Source organism: Helicoverpa zea, chromosome 25 (genome assembly GCF_022581195.2).
Source record: "Helicoverpa zea isolate HzStark_Cry1AcR chromosome 25, ilHelZeax1.1, whole genome shotgun sequence".
NCBI lineage: Eukaryota > Metazoa > Arthropoda > Insecta > Lepidoptera > Noctuidae > Helicoverpa > Helicoverpa zea.
This window is the reverse complement of record NC_061476.1, coordinates 4,554,176-4,575,832: the sequence shown is the minus strand read 5'-3', so window position 1 is coordinate 4,575,832 and position 21,657 is coordinate 4,554,176. Positions and strand designations below refer to the sequence as shown.

The 21,657-nt window shown below is 37.8% G+C and overlaps 1 protein-coding gene across 2 annotated transcripts; it reads right to left on the bottom strand.

Annotated features, from left to right (window-relative positions):
- Window positions 1-258: 258 nt before the first annotated feature.
- LOC124642663 (histone lysine demethylase PHF8-like) lies at window positions 259-21,062 on the bottom strand. 2 transcript variants are annotated; one of them, XM_047181250.1, is made up of 23 exons: window positions 20,923-21,062; window positions 19,335-19,420; window positions 18,779-18,961; window positions 18,275-18,387; window positions 17,729-17,865; window positions 17,289-17,481; window positions 15,849-15,952; window positions 14,891-15,028; window positions 14,140-14,266; window positions 13,610-13,732; window positions 12,921-13,043; window positions 12,456-12,626; window positions 11,610-11,818; window positions 10,978-11,210; window positions 10,294-10,454; window positions 9,730-9,846; window positions 9,161-9,350; window positions 8,145-8,262; window positions 7,162-7,352; window positions 6,633-6,738; window positions 6,171-6,357; window positions 5,723-5,801; window positions 259-5,384 (listed from the first exon to the last, which is right to left on the bottom strand). In XM_047181250.1, the coding sequence occupies exons 1-23, from the start codon at window positions 21,021-21,023 to the stop codon at window positions 5,296-5,298; spliced, it is 3,279 nt and encodes a 1,092-aa protein (XP_047037206.1). In that variant the 5' UTR covers window positions 21,024-21,062; the 3' UTR covers window positions 259-5,295. The 2 variants fall into 2 exon arrangements, with proteins under 2 accessions (XP_047037206.1, XP_047037207.1); XM_047181251.1 differs by having other exon boundaries at window positions 259-5,375.
- Window positions 21,063-21,657: the final 595 nt, after the last annotated feature.

Sequence of the window (21,657 nt, the reverse complement as noted above, 5' to 3'; positions counted from 1 at the left end):
AATGACAGCCGGGACCTACAGTTTAACGTGCCATCCGAAACACAGTCATTTGGTGTCTAAGCTATACTTAGAATATACTTACATATACTGATACTTTCACATAATCAGGATTAGGCCTTAAAGTGTGCAATCGCCAACTTAATCCATCTTAAAAAGCATGGTGACTTCATTCTCCAAGTGTACAGTATACAGAGACAAAATACCGGCTAGTTATGACGAAATGAAATGAAGTCAGGTGTTATAAATAAAACGAATAAATAAATGTTTTGTCTAGAGAATTGTTTCCTCTGTCACAACAATATACATTCACTGTTATCCATAATGTACAATATATCTTTTTTTTACTATATGTAAATATCAATCGCTCATACCATACACCTTGTTGACTGGATTCTTTATACTATTATAAAGTTCAGAAATAATCTTGAATGAAAACATGATCATTTATTAATGTTTTAGGCACTAGATGTAGTTTGAAATAAACTACATCAAAATCGGTATTTAATCATTTAACTCTGTTTATTTTACATTTTATGCTAATACGTATAACACTGACAACGCCTAAAATAATGTAGGCTCAAGTCATATTTCATTGAAATGACCTGAATTTTGCCTTTAATTATATAGTCTTTAATTAAAAAAAAATATATTACTAACTAAAGACATATTCGACGTCTTTAGAAATTGACTCCTGTGGGTGTCATGAATTGTTTTAAAGTCATTATAGTAGTGATAAAGAACCCCAATCAACGTACAAATCACCAATACACATTTACAACTATGTTTATACCATGAAGGGTGAAGGCGCTTCCTCGTAAAACTAAGTGCTCCTACTAGAAAACATCTTAATAAGTTAATTAACATCAAAGGCTTAGTAAATAAACGTGGCAATGGCGTCACTTCACTGTGTAAATAGTTCACAAAAAAACTACCTATGTTTTAACAACTAATTTAATTAGATATTGCATTGAACTAAGTTTAAAAAACTGATTAGGTAAAAGAAATGCTTAAAGTCCAAATATACTAAGACCTAAGTTCACTGACAAAATAAACATGAGTTTTCTTAAAACAGCTGTTTAGTATGAATTTTTACGTTCAATTTTCAAAGTAAATACTTATTTTAAGAAAAACGGTCGGTCATAGTGTTGGTGAAAATGGGTCAACTATAAATAACTGATATGGGTAATAATAAGAAATGCTTCAAGTCCAAATACACTGGACCCAAAATCATTGAAATATTGCATACCATGGGCTATATTTACACAATTTGACAAGTCTTTCACATAATATTTTCTCACAAAGCTGTCTTGCTAAAACCGTGTCTTTTTCAAAAGTTGCACCTGTATTTAAATGTGATGTATGTATGAATGATTAATACAAATACAACTTTTAAAAAGTTTTGGGTTTCATCAATCTTGTAAGGAAGAATATGTTATACAGGAATGAATTTTAAGCAGTGCGCAAAAAAAAAACTGGTGGTCCAGAATCGTTAACAGAACATATCTGCATCACCAGTAAAAAAAAAATTTCATTCTTTTGTCCGCCCTAAAATCAGCAAAATATGGATACCAACTATTCTTACGCGCGCTGAGCGGAGCTCGCGTCAGTAAACCGGTTTCGCGTTGCCGCCGTGCATACTATGACGACTGTGACCGTACTATCGGTTACAAAATAAACATCTTTCGATATCAATAACTTTTCTTTTTTGTACTAAAACACTACAAAATAAAAATATACGTATCTATAAAACTTATTTAACTATAAGTTGACAAAGTTTGCGCACTGGATAAAATTCATTCCTGTATGTGTGAACAAAAAATGAAATAAAACAATAAACATATTGGCATTGGGCAAACCAAGAATGAGTTAATGAATGATGAAATAAAGAATTAATATGGTGAATGATGAATGAATGATAATCTACTGCTTACAGTAGTTTAATATGGTCGCCCTCAAACTTTACGTTACGGTTTAATTACATTCTTCTTTTTAGGTTGCTTATTGACACTTTCTATAAATAACTTAATTGTTTGATTTGGTTATAAGTTATAAGGTTTCTAAATGAATTCAAGACCCATTGTTGACTTAGATAATATCCATTTGTATCCCGTTTTAAGGGACCTATGTATACCTCTTCTCCGACTTCGGACTTCAATGATAATTAAAAGGAGATCTATGCAAAGGAGTGACGTTTCTTCCCAGGCGAAAGCAACAAATTATGTAGGTAGTAATTTCGTGAACTATTTACAGTGAACGACACGCCTTATATCATGACTCAATGGTGCGATACGTAAATCGTAGAAAAACTCTTAGAAACCAAAATGTAAGTTAACCCTTTAAAATTCTCTAATAAATCATTACAATTCTAAATAACGTCGGTTCCTACAAAAATTACATTACATATAAAAAGTTTACTAATTATGGTCAAGTAATTTAAAGGATTATTTTACACTGATTTGTATTACAGCTAGACATTTTATTCGGGTAAGTCGACATTGTGTAATCATAGCCTATACCCGGATATACCTACTTCTTATGGAATACTCAGAAATTTCGTGACATATTATAAAACGTTGCAGTTTTAAGACAGCAATTGAAGTTTATAAAAATATATTACAGTTTACGTTTATGGAATATTATGTTTGATTATATAATTTTTAAAGTTCCTGAAAGTCTTATTATATGCCACAAAATAATGCTATCGGAAAAATATGGACATTTCACCCGAATGCGACACGTCTATGAATATTATATTAAAAAATATGAAAAACACACCCTGTTTTTTTTTGCAAATGAGAACAAGCTGTTTAATGCAAACGCAAAATTATTTGAGTGCAATAAAATTATACGAAATTTTTAAAACAAACGTTTTTATTTTAAAAACCCCAATCGGTGTGTTAAATGTTCACAAATTGTCACTCTATTTTTCTTTTTAATTATTATGAAAATAATCACCTTTAAGTCCATGTCAATATTTTACAAAATGATAATAATTTAGATACCTACTCCAATTATTGAGATACTCATATGATCTTATTGCACTGAGTCTAATACAAATATAAGTTCATTTTGCGTCCGTATTAAATCTGATACAACAAAATAACATTGAAAACATGATCAAATGTACTTATGTACTACTATCACTAAAACATAACAAAAAAATTTCGATAAGTAGCTAAAGCAATATTTTTTTGTATTTTTTTAAACGTTTATTTCTCAATTCATCTTTATTTACATTAATTATTCGGTGGTTGGTTTATTTTTTTTAATGAAAAATAATGTCTTTTTATACATATAATATATAGATTTTTTACTTTTATAATTCGATATTTTTTATGTCGTTTACAACAGAATCGAAAAGTCGAGTATTAAATATAATGTGATAGAAAAAAGTTATTAATTTAGAAACTTGTAACTAGAACGTATATCAAAAGTCAGTTAATAAGCTTAATTAATCAAATATTAATTTATAAGACAAATACACAAACAACTGAAAAATCAGATCTTACCAAAACACGACAGTTCGTTGAAAGTCTCTTTACTAAATTAGCTATTTAATAGCCATAATTAAATATTGCTAATTAAATAAATGCAGAAAAGTTATCTGAAATAGGTTGAATTTAAAAAGGCCAGTATATCATAGTATGAACTAACCTTATTCTATATGTTGTATATGACGCAATAAATAACACACAAAAAAAAAATACAATGATTCATGGAGAGATGAAAAAAATAATATTTTCTTAAAGAGACTTTCAACTAAACTGAAACATTGAATAACACCCCAAGCCTAATGTTTGAGAAAGTATGCACTAAACCTATTGTTAATTAAATATTAAATCACATTTTAAACCTGTGCACAATAATACCGGGTACACACTTACATACAGATGTATATTACCGTAACAGCGTATTTCACACTGGCGGATTTTATCGCGCGATACATTCAACGTGGCAATAAACTGTCGCACGATTTTAGGTGACACCGTTTTTTAGTGCGGTTGACAATTCTGTGCTATTCTATTTTTGTTTCTGCCAATCGATGCCTTCGATGCAGATGTCAGCATTTCTGCCACTGACAAAGTGATAAGAGTAAGTAATGTAGTAAGTATGAGTAAGTAGGTGTGATAATTTAAAAAGCAAGGGTAAAAAATGTCACTTTTCCTTGATAATTGACAGCTGTCAATTGCACAAAACATTCTGTAGGTACACCTATAGCCGTCAAGTATTTGTTGTCAAACAGCCTGTACGAACCGATCATTCCGACGAGGAAAATCCGCTAGTGTGAAAACGTTGTTAGTGTATAATGTCCTAAGATTATAAACTTTCGAAAAAATGTGAACTGTGTCGTACTGTGTACATTTTCGGAAATTTATAATATTAAGAATTTTGTGTTCACCCGGCTTTTGGGCAGTAAAGAACTCAACACTGGGTTATTTCAAGTCAAGCTTATTTTTTATATATCAGGTGGAAACAATACACAACAAAACATTTAAAAAATATTACTGAAGTTAACATAAAAGTAAGACATAAAAGCCTCTTTTTCACGTTTTAATATTTCTCTAATTGACTAATCAATAATACTGAAGTACACAAAAATAATATTGTGATCTATTTCAAGAATGACTCTTTTTAGCTTTAACAGTTGAATTAAAAGGTATCTAGTTATTTCCACTTGATACATAAAAAATTTAATATTGAAGAAATGTTGCACCATTTATAAAAGACACAACTATTACGCAAAAAGGTGCTCTACAAATTTATTGGTCACAATTTACATCAATCATTCGAATTTGGTTATGAAATTAACTAAACATTTCGTTTCATTTTCACTTAAATACAAAATTCCTCATACTTGTTTTACGTCGTCAAATGGATAATTCATAACCTGAAAATTATGGAAGAATCAGTAACCATTTTATGCGATGTTAAAAATAAACTCAACTCTGTTACTATGTTGAAAATGTAATTAAAAATGATGCAACACTTCTCGTCAGTATTTATAGCTTAAAAAAAGATCAATATGCGGTGGATTTCAATAACCTATCTACATCTTCTTTTTTCACTAAACATAGGATTTGACACTACTCATAATATGGAGCTGTCTAAATACTATCTCTAGTATTCAAATCGATAAATAGATAGCTTATTGAAACCCGCAGTTAGTCAACTAGCGATCGTTCGATCTCGACACGTATTGGTCCGTCCGTGCTTATATACAATACATATATAAAATATACATCTACATACGTCCGTCCGTCACGCACTATCTAGTAAACTAAAAATTAATTATATTTAATATATCATTTTGTGTATCTTAAGGATTTTACCGAGACGCTGCTTTGCTGTCTTCATCCCTTTCTTCAGTCTTGCATCTGAAACAACTTTTTGATGTTAAAAAAAGTAAAAATAAAAGTTTGTAAATTCTTTATGGAACTGATTTTATCTGATATATCCAGACTTACGGCAGCCCAGTTACACTTAAGTTAAGAAGAAGAATAACATCCTTACTACAAAAAGTTACAACATCTGTTGAACAGTTGTCTAAAAAAGTATGGCTGCAAAACGGACCTTATTTCAACGTCATAATCTGTATTTTATTTAGAAAAGTGTTCAACAGACGTTTTTGTGGTTCGACGGTATGTGTTTAGCATTGATAATGTATATGTAAAAAAAGTTCGGTAAGATTGTTGACCGTGTGTCATGGTACAGAAATACTCACTCTTATTATTTGGCGTATTGTGTACGGGCGGCGGCGGCCGTTTACTTTTAGTCGCTAGCACTGCTCGTTTTGCATTTGGCTGCAAACAAATAAATATTTATGTATATTATTTACTTATTCTCATACATGTGATCCTTATTTCTATATAGGGTGATTGTGGCCAAGTCAAAGTCGCATGGATCGATTGATCATCATAAAATTCGGTTCGTGGATGGATGACCATCTTGTTACGACGAGTTCTTCATGGTATTTCGTTTTTTTCTTCGTTTTGGAAGGCACGATAAATCAGTGGCCAGTCATCACGGGTCTACAGTTTTGTTCGATTTTGTCAAGTCTTATCAAGGGCAGCGCAGAGCAGTGTACACAACTGAGGCGCGGGTTGCGTATTGTGCTGCTTGTGGTGGGGCGTGGTGGGACGGCGGCCGGTGGGAGGGCAGGCTGGGCACACCTGCGGCGCGGGCTGCGCGTCATGCAGCCGGGGGTGCGGCGCGGGGTGCGGCGCGCGGGGCGCGGGGCGGGCGGCGGCGGCGTGCAGCGCGGCGCGCACGCACTCGCGGCGCACGCCGGCGCGGGCGGCGGTGCGCAGGCGCGGCACTAGCCGACCGAGCCGCGCGCGAGGGGACCACGCCTCGTCCCTACAATTAAACGTTCACAAATCGTTATCACTTAAGTAAAAGTGTACGGGGTAGATCGATTTTTCGGCAAGCAAGTGTAGCTATTCAACGAAAAATCAAAAAAAATACTTTTCTTTACTAATCATTATTTTAACGAGTAATTGTATGCTTGGACGATGCTACAAAAACAATGCCGCATTAAAGGTCACACGTACACCGACCACGATAGCTTAGCATATTTCCGTAAAATTAAAATCTTCTATTTACATTAGTTTACAAATTAAAACAATACTTACTTTTCTGCTTTAGACCGCGAGTCCACCCTGTTGCGTGAGTTTCTTCTCCGCTTGGACGCCGTCCATTCTTCGTCCTCATCCGAACTCATCTCCAACGATGGATACACTGGAACAACAGTACATAGTTAGCACTCAAACTTATTCTTATCTTAGGAGCTGAAGTTTAATTCGTCAAATAAAATTCCTCTCTGCGAACCCAGCACAACAAACATTGAAAAATATCAAAAGTAAAAAAGGTTTAATGAATAAACGGAAAGGGTTTATAACTGTTATTCTTTCTGCCAGTAACCTCGTTCTTTTACAAAAAAAATAACAGTTAATTTATAAATAATATATAAATACAAAAAATAACATTATAAAGTTGACATTAAATAAAACTGATCTCGAAACATTTGGCCCGACTACAAGAGTTCTTTCAGCGTTTGTTAGCCCACGTATCGAGAAAGCCCTTTGGTGCAAAAGTAATTGTATATCTTAAACACCTTCCAAACCGCCTCGAATAAGTCAGAAATCCAAGGTCTGTACTCACCATACTCATCATCTCTATGCACCTCTTTGATAACATCTTCCTCATCAGGCAAGTCGGGCGGCAGCTGCGGCTTGCGGGCCCGCTTGTCGTGCCGCGGCTGTGTGTCGCTGGCGAGGCCGAATGTACGAGCTGTGTCCGTGAAGCGAGAGCTGATGCTGAGCATGCCGGCTACTGCTGCGTCTTCTGGCTCACTGGGTAGGAAGAGAGATTTTTTAATAAATAAAAAAACACAGATACAATAAAGATATATACATGATCCGGGGAGTAGTTTTTGAGTTCATCGCAATCAGAGAGACTGGGCGGAAAATTTATTACTTTTTACTTTATTATTTAGTGAGGACATGGACATTTATGGGTTTGAACAGGGATGGATATAGTAAAAGTTAACGACCAAAGCAACGAAGGATGAAATATAGGAAAAACAATATAGAGTAATATAATGTTACTTGTGACAGCAGTAGGATGAAGATGGTTTAAGACATTTATTTCCCAAAAAGAATACAATTCACTTAATATGAGAAATACAAGTTAATCTTAGAACTAAATACATGTACGAATTACTTAAGATGTAGGGTAGCTCCTAAATAAAATAAACAAATCAGTGAGAACAATATTCAAGTTTTGTGGGTATTAGGAGAACTGAGGTACTATTACGTATCGAATGTTGATGGCAAGTCATTAGCAATATACATTGGACTATTTGTTCTGTTTTCTTGCGTATTTTTTTTATTGTTTTTTTTTTTTTTATATAGTAGTTAGATAGTTTTTTTTTTGTGTTGTAAATATCTATATATCTATATGTATAAATAACTATGTATATAAAGTAATCCAAGGATACATTTTTGTTCAAAATCTAGAAAAGATTTTTGTTCAAAATCTAGAAGATGATGGTAATATATGCAGGACTTTTTACACAGGTCCACTTCACCCATTTTTGTTTCAATATATTTTAAACAGCTTATACATTATATATAAATACTAACGTCTCAACAACAGGCTGTTCCTCCTCAGCTAGCACAGACGCCTGTATGAGCGACTCGATGCCGTTGACGGGCGCCGGCCGCGACACTTGCTTGTAATTGTTGCTTGCATTTGATGTTGCTGTAATATAAACACGAATATTATTACCGTGGATGTCTTTAGGGATTTTTGCAATTATACTACATACATCTAAAAGAACTGGGATAGATAAAACATAGAAGTCTTCATATAAACAAAGCTACATAAAATTCAGAGAAATCACGAAATAAATATCACAAGATTATATTACATGCTTAAATATTAACAAGTCTAAATGACTTCTTCTAGTAACTACAATTAATTCAAATGGTCCCGATTAGCGGCTAAAATAAATAAAAAAAAAGTTTGGAGATGCCTCCCATACGACGAAGAAGCAGTAAATTACTATGAATAAGAAAATTAACTACTTATACATAGAAGAGAGCTTACACATAACATAACTGCTTCCAGAGTCTATTTGAAGATCCAGTCAGACATTAAACAATAAAACATATTATTATAATAAACAATTTTAACCGTTTTTACATAAAGACATTCAATACAGGTTAGACTTCGAAGTACACATCAAACCGAAAAAAATAGGCAAATTTTTAGGTCCTAGGTCCAGTCCCCATTAAAGATAAAATAAAATGGAGCAAAGGGGTTTTAAGGTTGCCTGACTACAGAAGCAGATGGTGGCTGTTGTGTGAAGAAACAGAGACATTGACCTCTAGGATTGATTTTATGAGATGGTTTGTGTAATGCTTGTGGTTTACATTACATTTTCCTGTTTTGTTGTGTTGTTTTCTTACACTACAGCTTTGTCCCGTGTTTGTGTCCTAATAACCAATAGAATTACGCCACTCAATCCACTCACATAACTCTATAGCCAGTTTAAAAAAAACTGCTCTATTCTTCTCCACTTTGGTAGACTCTGAGCCCTTCGAGGCCACTGACTTAAAATTTACTACATATTGCCATAATCACAATAAAAACTGACCATTACTATGTTCCCCACGCCTATACCCGTGCTTGTGCTTGGTCTTCCTGGGCCGGGGCGCGGGTGTGTCGTCTATATACAGGTCGGAGTCCTCGTAGTCGTACGTGTTGGACACGCGGCGACGGACGGGACGCTCCGAGCGACGGACGGGGGTCACCGGCTGCGCTGGCTTTGTTTCTTCTACTACTTGCTGTGAAATTAAATTAAATATGTCACATGTGTATTAAATTGTAGGATATGCTTCATTTGAGTAGGTACTAAACTAAAGGTGTAAAAAAAATCTTGATATGACAATCAATTTAAATCTCAGTTTTAAAATGAAATGCCATCAAAGTTTGACGAAAACGAAAATGCACAATATTTACTGTTTCTCGCGATTTCACGCTACTACTGCCCACCCTGATAAAATATGACCTATGATACGTGGGGACAATGTAGCTTCCTAACAGTGAGCCTTTAGTTATCTGGGGACTTTATAGATCCAGAAAATTCCAAATCAGTTCAATAGTTTCTAGAGGACATACATTTTTTTAACTCTTTAGTGATATTAAGTTTAGATAGACACTTACATAATTAGTAGTAGCGGTATATTGATGTGCAATTGCAGCGTCATACGACGGCAGTGGCGTCTGATGGTAATCCCCGTTCACTGGCTCCTGGACTACATTACTGTAACTCGCCGTTTGCTGTAAATAACATACGTATTGTAATTTAATAATGGTAGGATCAGTTTTAGAAATTTTAAACAAATGGACGAGCTAAATAAAACTGTCAATAACACGGATTTTTACAGATTGCAGCTGAATTAAAAATACATTTGCGAGGCACGAGTCTGCGCCTCTGCGGCATATATTCGAATACTCTTTTTCTGCTTTTTCGAATATCTTTTAGCAGAATAACTGACTCACAGAGAAGGTTCTCATTACAAAAAAAAATAAATGACTATGAGCATAATGTATTTCCTCTATCTTCACACAATTCTTGGGCCTAAGTTCACCTACAACATAAACTGCCGTATTTTTAAAACTTCTTTTTACTATGAATTTTCACATACAGTTTTCAAAGTAAACAATTATTTTAAGAAAAACTGCCATTTATGTTGTCAGTGATTTTTTCTGGTTTCCGATACTAACCTGATGTACAGAAGGTACTTCCTCATATCTCTGGTACGTATCCACCGTGGTGTAAGCTATTTGTTGCGGCTGCTGATAACTGTAAACCGGCTGATAAGAACCCGGCTTGGCTGATTCCGAGTACTGATAGTCTTGTTGTATGTCTTCGGCTGAATACATGCCTGTAAGCGGTGAATTAATTATATGTATAATTCAATCTCGCAATTATGCATTACGATTACGATAATAAGGTTGGTTTTTGCTTGCATATGACAAAGGCGATATTCGGGCTTGAAGGTGGAGGAGTGTAAATGTAATTGAACAGCGGTTAGGATAAATCAATGATAAGATAAGCATATGAGAATAAACTTTTCATGCGAACATCACTTTATTTTAGTTTCTTCTTTGTGATTGGCATATATCTTCAATTTTAAGTAATAGTATATAGACTATTACTTATAATACTTTCACATTTTACATTCCTTTCTTGACAAATGAAATCTTCAACAACTATCTCTTGGTAAATTCGATTTTCAGTTTGCATTCCCACCACCTCACGTTTCACACCTTCACGATGCGATTTTTTTCCAATTATCTATTGGTAAAAATCGCGTCAAACTTTTTGCATTTATCGCGATCAAACAATTAAAAATCAATCAAAGAATTTTGTTTTTAAGTATGAAGTTTTATATATCATTTACAAACCTGGTCCATAATTCATATCCTGTCCATCAATTCTAACATTAGCCTGTAGATTTTCATTGGTAAACAATATCTGTTCTTCATGGTAGTCGCCGATGTCTTTCTTCGAGATAGTCCACTGATGTATGGGCTTGAGCGTCGGCCGGTCCGCGCGGATGAGGTGGGACTTGAGGATCGAGTGTTCCGGGAGAGCGTAGGGTGGCGGAGCGTCCGCGCGGGACGAAGATGGTGAGTTGCTGGAAATAAATAGGTATTAATTAGTTATGTTCTTACGTCAAAATGGGGCGGTTGTAATAGATATAAGCTGTAATTTCTGGCATGTATCGGTTGAACAGAACTTAGTATGTGGTTAGTAAGAAATAAATCTCAATTTACGATGTTTGATAACAGTAAAGTGAATAATTATTGTCATAAAATACTATCCATATATCGTATTATAGTAATGTTGATGAACAAGGAATAAAAACTAGTATGTAAGCCAACCTTCTTAACCAACAAGCAAAACTTTGGCCCATTTCCGACGATATTCGGTGCAGAGTTTATTTCTTTATGATTCTTATACACAAAAGCCGCCTAAGAACGACATAATACTAGGATAATTTTTCTACATGGAAATACTTAAAAAGCCCACTTACTTCATTTTAATCTTCAGCGCAGTGGGTTTCTTATCGGATCTCTCAACATATCCATTTTCCTCGGGATACCGAACTTCTTCGTACGTCTGATAAGCATACCCTTTCTCAGGTATGACCATTTCTTTTCCTTCTACTATATATTTTGTGTCTGGCAACCCGTTGGCGAACTTAACGTCTTGTGTTACGTATCTTTCTTGGTATACCACCTCCTGAGAAAATTATAAATGATATAGATCTCTTGTAAGAAGAAAATTGAAAATTATTTTTATTTTCTTTCTAAATATCAGCCCATTGTGTCACCGACTTTTAAATCTGTAGATTAGTGTTTTGTTGTTTTTTTTTTTCTTTTTAATTGGTGTACATAATAAAGAGTATATCTATCTATCTATCAGATCTTTTTTAGTTATTGCAGAGTGAAATATATGTATAAATAAAATAAATATAGGTAGGCTTTGAGATAGATGTTCGTAAGACTGTGTAGATATCAATTTGCACTGAATGAACCTAGTCAGAGTGACAAAATCGATTGGACCAGAAATATAAATTATATGTACTAGTCCTACTTATATTATAAATGTGAAAGTTTGTGAGAATGTATGTTTGTTATTCAATCACGCAAAACGGCTGGACCGATTTGATTGAAATTTGGTATGTAGAGAGGTGATACCTTGGATTAACACATAGGCTACTTTTTATCAACACACCACGCGGGCGAAGCCGCTGGCGGAAGCTAGTCTTTTATAAAGTCGTCTGACAAAAGTGCAGATTTCACAGTCCTATAAAAACATGTAATCCCAGCCTATTATAAACTATAATAAAATCACTAGGTATTTCTTTCATGCTTACCTTATTATCGATAAAAAACTTGTCCGTATATACTTTCTCGTCAACAAACTCTCCGTTTTGTCCCATGTGCATGATAGGCTTCGGTAAAGTCAGCTTGAGAGATTTCTTGGAATTACTGTGACCTTTCTTCTGAGACTTTGTGGGAGAAGAGTTGTGTTTCACTTTGAAGTCCTGAAAATTTGATAGAAATCAAGAGTTAAGTTACTTTAGTCTTGGGCTGCAGATGCATTGAGACGGAGTGAAGACAGGCAGAGTTGTGAAATACAGATCTTTTTCTACTGGAGGAAGACGAGTTGGAGTTGAAGTAACTAAACTACATTTTGTTAAAGGATAGCAATTTTCAAATAACCACCCCCTTAGCAGCTGGAGCGAATACTAGATTCTTATTAACTTAACCTTCTATGTATTATTAAAGTACCCTTTGAATAGACCTATATTTAGTTGTTAAAAATATGCTGTTCACACCTTATCTTTGCCAGTAGTGGAAGTGGACCGTTTCTCCAAGGTTCTGAGCTCCTTGCAAAGTTCTCTCACCAGCTGACCAGAGTTCAGGCATTTGGGCACGTTGTCGCGTTTCGCTGTGTCTGTCTGCAATTGCAAATTAATTGGGTTATATCAACTGTTGTAATCATATTGATATTGAAATAAATAGTTTGCATTTATTTATTTATGCTGCACTGCAGAGCAAAGACCCTCTCTCTGTCGGAAGCGTGCTGTATCTAAATGGCGAGAAAATTGACCAGTTCTTCTCGCTAGCGTTTCCTTGGTTTCATTTTAGGTCACCTTCCTTACATAGTATAGCCTGGACTTCCGAGACTGGGTCAGTGACCATATCTAACTGCGAAATAAAGGTACACGATACTTGTGATGTGTGAGTGATATGTTTGTGGGTAAATGGTGCAGAAATAAGAAGACGTGAGGTTTTGATGGATACTAGTTTAATACTGCCGTGCGCAATGACACCTTCACACAATGCGGTGCTACACATGAGTGAGCGAGATGCACATACACATCAGTGAGACGAAGCAGGGATGAGCTACTATCGATTTAGGATTGAACACCGCTCGTGAATTTACGTCGCTTGGAAACAGCGTCGTATCAAAGTAAAATATACGAAATAAATAACATAAAACATAGTTATTAACAATACATACACTCTTGAGCGCATGCCACTCCTTGAGCGCGTTGGCGAGGATCTTGACTCCTCGCAGCAGCAGCGCCGGCAGCGCCGCCGTCGGGGCTCGGGCCGCCGCCTCGCCCAGGGTGAACTCTTCATCCTGGAGACATCAGATTATAAATATGTATTATTTTGTACTGTAAATACTCCATTTTAGGTTGTTTACGACAGGGTACTTATGAAATATTTACAGTCGTTTCAGTGGAGTCGCGAGAGAACTTGTGCCTGTAAAGAGACCTAATCGGGCTGACGATGAGAGGTTCGTTACGGTGCAAAGGAGGAAGCGCCGTCAGCGAACCAACAAGAATCGCTGCGGCACGGCTCCTACTAAAATATTAATATAATTTTGCAACTGCTATTGGCAATTGACACGCGGCTATGTCTAGGGCAGTTTTAGTTACCACGATGCAGCAGAGCGTGACGGCATACGGACATGTGTAGAGCAACATGCGCTTATCTGTGCTCGGAAGTTAGTCGCGAGCCGCCATTAAGTTTGGCGCTGTGTACCTGCGTCTCCTCGTTGTGGCGGCGCAGCATGGTGAGCAGGTGGGCGCCGGCGTACCAGTGCATCGCCTCGAACAGCGGGTAGCGGAACATTGTGGGAGTCTCCACTCGACGCTCTATCTCGTAGATCCTGGGGAGAAAGGAAAAAATGGTGACTTATCAAGCTAGAGATAAATTTAGAATAAAAACTCGGCCAAGTGCGAGCAAAGGCTACTACACACAGTGCCGGCGGCCTGCCGCCGGGTAATCCGCCGGCCAAGCCGCAGTGCACCCGGCGGCATACAAAGCCGCCGGCTTTGCCGCACAAAGGAGCCGCCGGCACGACCAACCAACCAAAAAAAACGATTGTGCCGCTTGTATTGCCGGCGGCATAGCCACTCGGCATGAAACCTGCGGCATTGCCGCCGGCATGTGTGTAGTAGCCTTTAGACTCGCACACAAAGGGTTCCGTACCCGTTATCTATAAAACGAGCAAAAAGCACGTTTGGTATATGGGAGCTAAAATATTTAATTCTACTTTGAAAAAATCGTCTTTATTGTGGCATATGGTTTCCATATTAACAACGAATATTTAAAAGTAGAATTATATACAATTTATATACATGACCTGTGAAGATTTATATCACAACTATGTGACACAGTGCATGAGATATAGCCTGGTAAGAGAGAGACAACAATGTTTTATTAATATAATCCCGTATCCTTTCCCTTTTTTTTCTAAACATTTCATCTATAAAACAATAATCCAACTTACTGCAACTGCATCTCAATAGCATAGGAATGCAGGAAGTTGCCGCCGAACACGAGGGAGTCGCAAGGCGTCAACACTGCATGTATCCATCCACTCGGTATGAATAATGTTTGTGATGCTGTCACTTCTGCTGTGCCGTACCTGGGAGAATAAAAATACATATATGTATAAGAAAAAAGGTAAAATAAATGGTTGTCATGTAAGAAGCTAAAATTTAAAATTCTGTGTATAAGAAATACTGTATAGATATACGCAGGAGACATTTCAGAAGACATTTCACAATTTGAAAGCTACGACATGCGCAAGAATAGCTACGATAGTGTAACGTCGAATAACATAGGCAATACTTTATCCCTATACAAAAAAAAAATTGGTTGTTTGTAAAGTAGGTTTACGATCGAGATGTTTACGTGATAACGTCTTATTGGTGATATAAGTTTTTGGGAAGTAAGGAATTAATGAAGAAAACAATTTTTTCAAATTTTAAATTACATCTATCGTTTTATCCACACTTTTGATGATAAATTTCGGGTGTAAAAATCTCCATGCGTTTGTATGCCGCTAGAGTGAGAGAGACGGAAGATCGGTCCACTCACTCGAACGCTATGCCAGCCTCCGCTCGTGAGGATTCCGCGTGACAAGTTTCACGGAATGACTGGCAGCGCTCGAGATGAGACGGGAGATCGGTCCGTCTCTCTCTCGTTATACCTGCGATCGCGCTCGTGAGGTTTTGGTGTGACACAAGTTTCTGAACATGTCACCCGACTAAAACGATTTTAAAGACGTTATCACGTCAAAATCCATCTGGACGCGGGTGAAACCATGGAGAAAATCTGTTTCGTCTTTATTATATTATATTAGTGTAGAATTGAGCCTCATTTGCGGTGCAAAAAGTAACTACGCTTTCATTGTTCAGAGCTTGGAGTCCATTAAGAACCGCTCGAATATTCTTGTTGCTTACCATTCCACCATGTCGCCGAAGAAACGCTCGTTTTGATTGTTGGCTGCACTCCATTGCTGATAGAGAGCGAGGTTCGTGGCAGTTGGCGGGATTAGGTAGAATATCTGTAATTAGAAGTAACAAATTATGCAACATCAAAAGTAATTAGGACTAACTTTGTTTTAGAATATAAGAAATATGTGTCAAATAATTTTTGCTAATCGAAGAAACAGACTTTTACTTATTATTTATACACAATCAATTACTTTTATCAAAATCCCTCTACTTCCTTTGAAATTCCAGTCCATGGCCTGTGTTCAGCGGTGAACGTAGTACGGCTGTCATTTTCTGACACTAGCGTTTTATATTTCGTGTTTATATGCTAACGGTCTGCCATATCTACTGTACACTCTTTTCCCAAGTTCTGCTGTGATTTTCCGAGCTGCCATTATGTTTGGTTCAAACGAATGAATCCAAATTACATATAACTCACCTTCCTGCCATGCAGCACATGGTACCACACGGTGGTGCCTCCGAAGTCCACGTGGAAGTCTGTGTAGGCGCCGGCGGGCGACATGAGGCAGTACTTGCGCACGTGAGATATAGCCACTCACCTTCCTGCCATGCAGCACATGGTACCACACGGTGGTGCCTCCGAAGTCCACGTGGAAGTCTGTGTAGGCGCCGGCGGGCGACATGAGGCAGTACTTGCGCACGTGAGATATAGCCACTCACCTTCCTGCCATGCAGCACATGGTACCACACGGTGGTGCCTCCGAAGTCCACGTGGAAGTCCGTGTAGGCGCCGGCGGGCGACATGAGGCAGTACTTGCGCACGTGAGATATAGCCACTCACCTTCCTGCCATGCAGCACATGGTACCACACGGTGGTGCCTCCGAAGTCCACGTGGAAGTCTGTGTAGGCGCCGGCGGGCGACATGAGGCAGTACTTGCGCACGTGAGATATAGCCACTCACCTTCCTGCCATGCAGCACATGGTACCACACGGTGGTGCCTCCGAAGTCCACGTGGAAGTCCGTGTAGGCGCCGGCGGGCGACATGAGGCAGTACTTGCGCAGGTGAGATATAGCCACTCACCTTCCTGCCATGCAGCACATGGTACCACACGGTGGTGCCTCCGAAGTCCACGTGGAAGTCTGTGTAGGCGCCGGCGGGCGACATGAGGCAGTACTTGCGCACGTGAGATATAGCCACTCACCTTCCTGCCATGCAGCACATGGTACCACACGGTGGTGCCTCCGAAGTCCACGTGGAAGTCTGTGTAGGCGCCGGCGGGCGACATGAGGCAGTACTTGCGCATGTGAGATATAGCCACTCACCTTCCTGCCATGCAGCACATGGTACCACACGGTGGTGCCTCCGAAGTCCACGTGGAAGTCTGTGTAGGCGCCGGCGGGCGACATGAGGCAGTACTTGCGCACGTGAGATATAGCCACTCACCTTCCTGCCATGCAGCACATGGTACCACACGGTGGTGCCTCCGAAGTCCACGTGGAAGTCTGTGTAGGCGCCGGCGGGCGACATGAGGCAGTACTTGCGCACGTGCGGCGCGGGAGGTCGCTCGCGCGTCCACACGCGTTCTGCCCAGTCTAGTGTGCGGGCGATCGCTGGCGGTTCTACTACGCGGGACATGCTGAGGAGACGAAATAGAGATATTTTTATATGTTTGTATTGCTTTTTAGGAAAACGATAGACTTTAAATTAGATAGGATTGAGTAATTAGCCAGCTGGTTAAAGAACGTATGGATGGTCAAAATTATAAAAACAAAACTGTCTCAAAATTATTTTAGGTATGTTTTTAAATTTGGAAAGATAAGGTAAAACATAACACTTCTTGACGGTAGGGTAAATGACACAAACAAGTTATCAAGCTAACTCACTTGGTCTCACTGAACTCCAAACTGAGCACATTGAGCACTTTCTCATCTCGATGCTCGGGCGGCGTCTCGAAGTAATCCACAAAGTCGCCCAGCGGCATCCTCAGAGTTGACTGTTTACGTACATCTATCACTTCAACCTACAAATGTTACACAGTTTTACTAAGAAATATTAGAAAGAATGACTTGAAAAATAAAATTTTGTTAAAATTACTTATTATTCATATAAGTTTCTTTCAAAACCAGTGGTTCTAAAAACTAGATATTTTTTAAATATTTGTCATTTCAAAACGTGCATATTATTTTGAGTTATGTATTTATCTCTTTTTGCTGTATCAGGGAGACTTGCAAATCTGTTTAATTTACCTTATATCAAATGATAGCTAGATTAGGAAAAAAGCCTATGACACAAAAACAGCTCGTCATATACAGAACTTATAAATACAACGATGCCTTGTATGTACGTACATCCACTAGGTATCCAGTTTTTTACGAAGAAACAAAATACCAACATTAAAAAGAGGTAGGCAAATAAGGATGTTAAATTACCTCAAGTTGTGCCCCACAGAATCTTAGCACAGATCTGACTGTGAAGGTGCCTGGGTTCGGAGTCTTCATATCCAGGCCTTCTGAAGTTGTAAATGTGACTGGCCGTGTGAAACCTGTATAAAACATTTTTAATAGCTATATCATAGCAGGTCTAATATTCATAAAGTTGCGAATAGTACACCGGACATCTATACTGATTCTATTAATAAAGGTGAAGAGCCTGTTTGTTTGACCACCCTACTGTTTTGCAGGCAGGTGTAAACTGCGTCCTCGTCCAACCACTTGGACTTCACAGAACCGGGGATGACATGATAATTTTTCATGTATATCTTACCATTATCTCTGATGAACTCCTCAGTGAACTGGTGGGGGCTCATGCGCTGCAGAGCCACGGGCGCAGGCCTGAGGGGGGGAGCGGCCAGCGCCCGCACCCAGGCAGGTGTACCCACTTGTGAGGGCCGAGTCTCCGCCCCAAGCTCGTACCGATCATTGTACGGCACTTACCATTATCTCTGATGAACTCCTCAGTGAACTGGTGGGGGCTCATGCGCTGCAGAGCCGCGGGCGCAGGCCTGAGGGGGCGAGCGGCCAGCGCCCGCACCCAGGCAGGGGTCCCCACTTGTGAAGGCCGAGTCTCCGCCCCAAGCTCGTACCGATCCGCGCGATGATTGTTTGTTGGGATTTTTACTGCAATTGTTTCAATTAGATTATTAGAATTCCTGATAGTTTAGTACTAAGCATCAACAATTTTGACTGGGTAAAACTGTACATTATAACAATTTTTGTTATTTTTTTCATCTGCTATTGGACATAGCCATCTGAAACTGTAAAACTTTAAGCTCCCAACCAGCTGATGTAGTTCTTCCAGCATTAAACTCAACCTTTTGACTTATAATAACTGGTTTTAACACTTATTACTAATTTAATAAAATTACAAACTATTTACCGATTATTATGTAAAAAAAAGCCATATTTGCAAAATGCTTACAAAATTGACATGTTTCAGAATATAGTGATGCATTATGTTAATATTTACAATTATTACACAGTTTATACTTACATACTGAAGGTCCATATGTCTGTGCGCATTTTGGACAGTGATACTTGTCAATGTCGTCAGAATGATATATTTTGACATCAACGCAGCTGAAACAAGCAGAAGAAACGGTCATAATCTGTTGAATTCATCATGGACAATCATTGTCTACCTATGTAGCCTTTTCCCAATTAGGTTCGAGGTCCGCTTTTAGTCTAACTAGGTACAATTGAGTACCCAGTACTTTACATGAGCAACTGCCTACCTGACCTTTTTGACTCAGTATCCCACACAGTAATTCAAAGCTCAGTAACAAAATAAATAACCAAAAAACTATGCATGAGGCATCAAATGGCTGAATCCAAAACGCTCAACTTATTTGATAGTGCAATGAACTTACACAGTACATGGTTTGCATGAGAATACCCATGGGAACCCATACTGCAATTAAATATAGCTAATGTTACTCCGGAAGAGTATAGCTTTTATAAAAGTAGAAAAATGATGATGAAAGCAGAAAAGTTTGTTTACTTGAATGCGCTAATCTCAGGAACTACTATGCACTTCACATGTGGAGCCACAATACGAAGCCGCTGAACGCGAAAGCCAGTTACATTTAGTTTATAAGAATTAACTGTGCTGTACCATGTGGGAAATGTTTACTAATTTACATGCAAGACAAATTTAATCAATACTACAATGATTAAATATTCATGTAATTATGTTAATCCAAAATGTTCACTGTGCTCTATTTTTATAAAAGCACACATGTTACACTGTTATAAGTTGTTCAAAATATTGTGTATTGATGGTTGTGTAGGAACAAAATTAAACCAAAATATACAAAAATAAAAAAAGCATTTTGTTTGTTTTTAACAGACTAAAATCATAAAACTAGCACATAATTATATCTATATCATGTTTTTTAATTGATTTTGTAGCTCAGACTGTGTGTATATTATTGTGAACATGTTACTTAGTGGTTTTGCACATGGGAACTTAATCACAAACAATAATAAAAACATTAATCTATAATTACTGCAAGTATGGTATGTATGCATTATGCATATTTATGGGCAAATTAACATGATGGACACATACTAATAAGGCAGGAGGGGCAAAGTCCTCAAAATATATAATTTTTCTGACCATACTACCTTCTCTGACATATAATTAGGGCCCTTGGGATTTCACAACACCAATATACCAACACTTAACTTCATATTATACATCAAAAGCTTAATCAATACTTGAGGAAAATGCAAGTGTACGTTTGTAGCAGTAAATAAACGTTATCGGATCGAAAACAATATAAATAAACACAAAGAAAGCACGGCATAAAAGCGCATTCTGATAAACCCATGACGACCACTGATGTAAACAAACAAGAACTTTGGTAAAACGCCACAAAAACCTCCGATAGTCGAATTTAAACTGTTTTACACGGAATTAATAGTGAAAATTATGATAGTTTACGGAAAATTATGAAATATTGAGTAAAACATTCGCATACAAGTGATGGCCGAACGGGCATACACTGTCAACCTTCACTGTATTTTTTTTAACACACAACGATAGTTTCACTGCGAAATTTATATATTTTCAATATTACCTGCCATGAAACCACTCACGACAGCAATCACATTCTATCATAAATTGTCCAATATTATATGGTTGACCACACAAACAATAGGTTTCCTTCGATGACGCCATTTTAATGGCGAATAGACAATTTGATTCTTTTTTCAATCCACGTCGATTTGGGGTGACCATATCAAAAAATAGATTGCTGAATAAGCCATATACTGCACTAAAATTATTATCGTTGATTCGGAAATACATTTATAAACAAGTAATGCGGCCGTTGGTAGGCTGGTAGTCAGGCTGGCCGACAGGTAGGTAGGTAGGGGTCCAAATAAAGTACACAATTTGGTAGAAATTGAGACTTTATTTAAGCCAACTTCTGTTGCCCTAACCACGAATAGATCTCGAGGTAGAAGGTACACTGGGAACACTGGCCTGAACCGTGGTGTAGCTCCGACGACGGCCCAGCTCCTTCCCAGGTGGCACTTCCAGGTCTCCAGCAGGACCCAGGTAGTTCCAGACAGGATCAGGTCTGGTCTTTCACTCGCCGCCAGGTAGAACGTTGCGTAGCGAGGGTTTAAAGAGGAACGTAGAAAATCGAACGTAGAAATATCCAACGTAGAAATCCAACGTAGAAATAAATTCCTGGAAGCGCAGAGACAAGGCTAGCATTAGCAGAGCTTGGGCCACGTTGCCGGGTCCAAAGGTCACAGTGTCCCAGCAAACAAAGTGAACAAAGAACAGCTGCTTTAGATAGAAATTT

Bases quoted from the DNA above. Each gene is read 5' to 3' on its own strand.
- LOC124642663 (XM_047181250.1), bottom strand. From the start codon at position 21,023: ATGGCGTCATCGAAGGAAACCTATTGTTTGTGTGGTCAACCATATAAT. The intron at 13,044-13,609 runs GTATGTATTGTT...TTGCAATTGCAG, and splicing joins AGTGGCATGCGCTCAAGAGT to ACAGACACAGCGAAACGCGA. The intron at 7,353-8,144 runs GTTAGTATTTAT...CTTCCTACCCAG, and splicing joins GAACAGCCTGTTGTTGAGAC to TGAGCCAGAAGACGCAGCAG.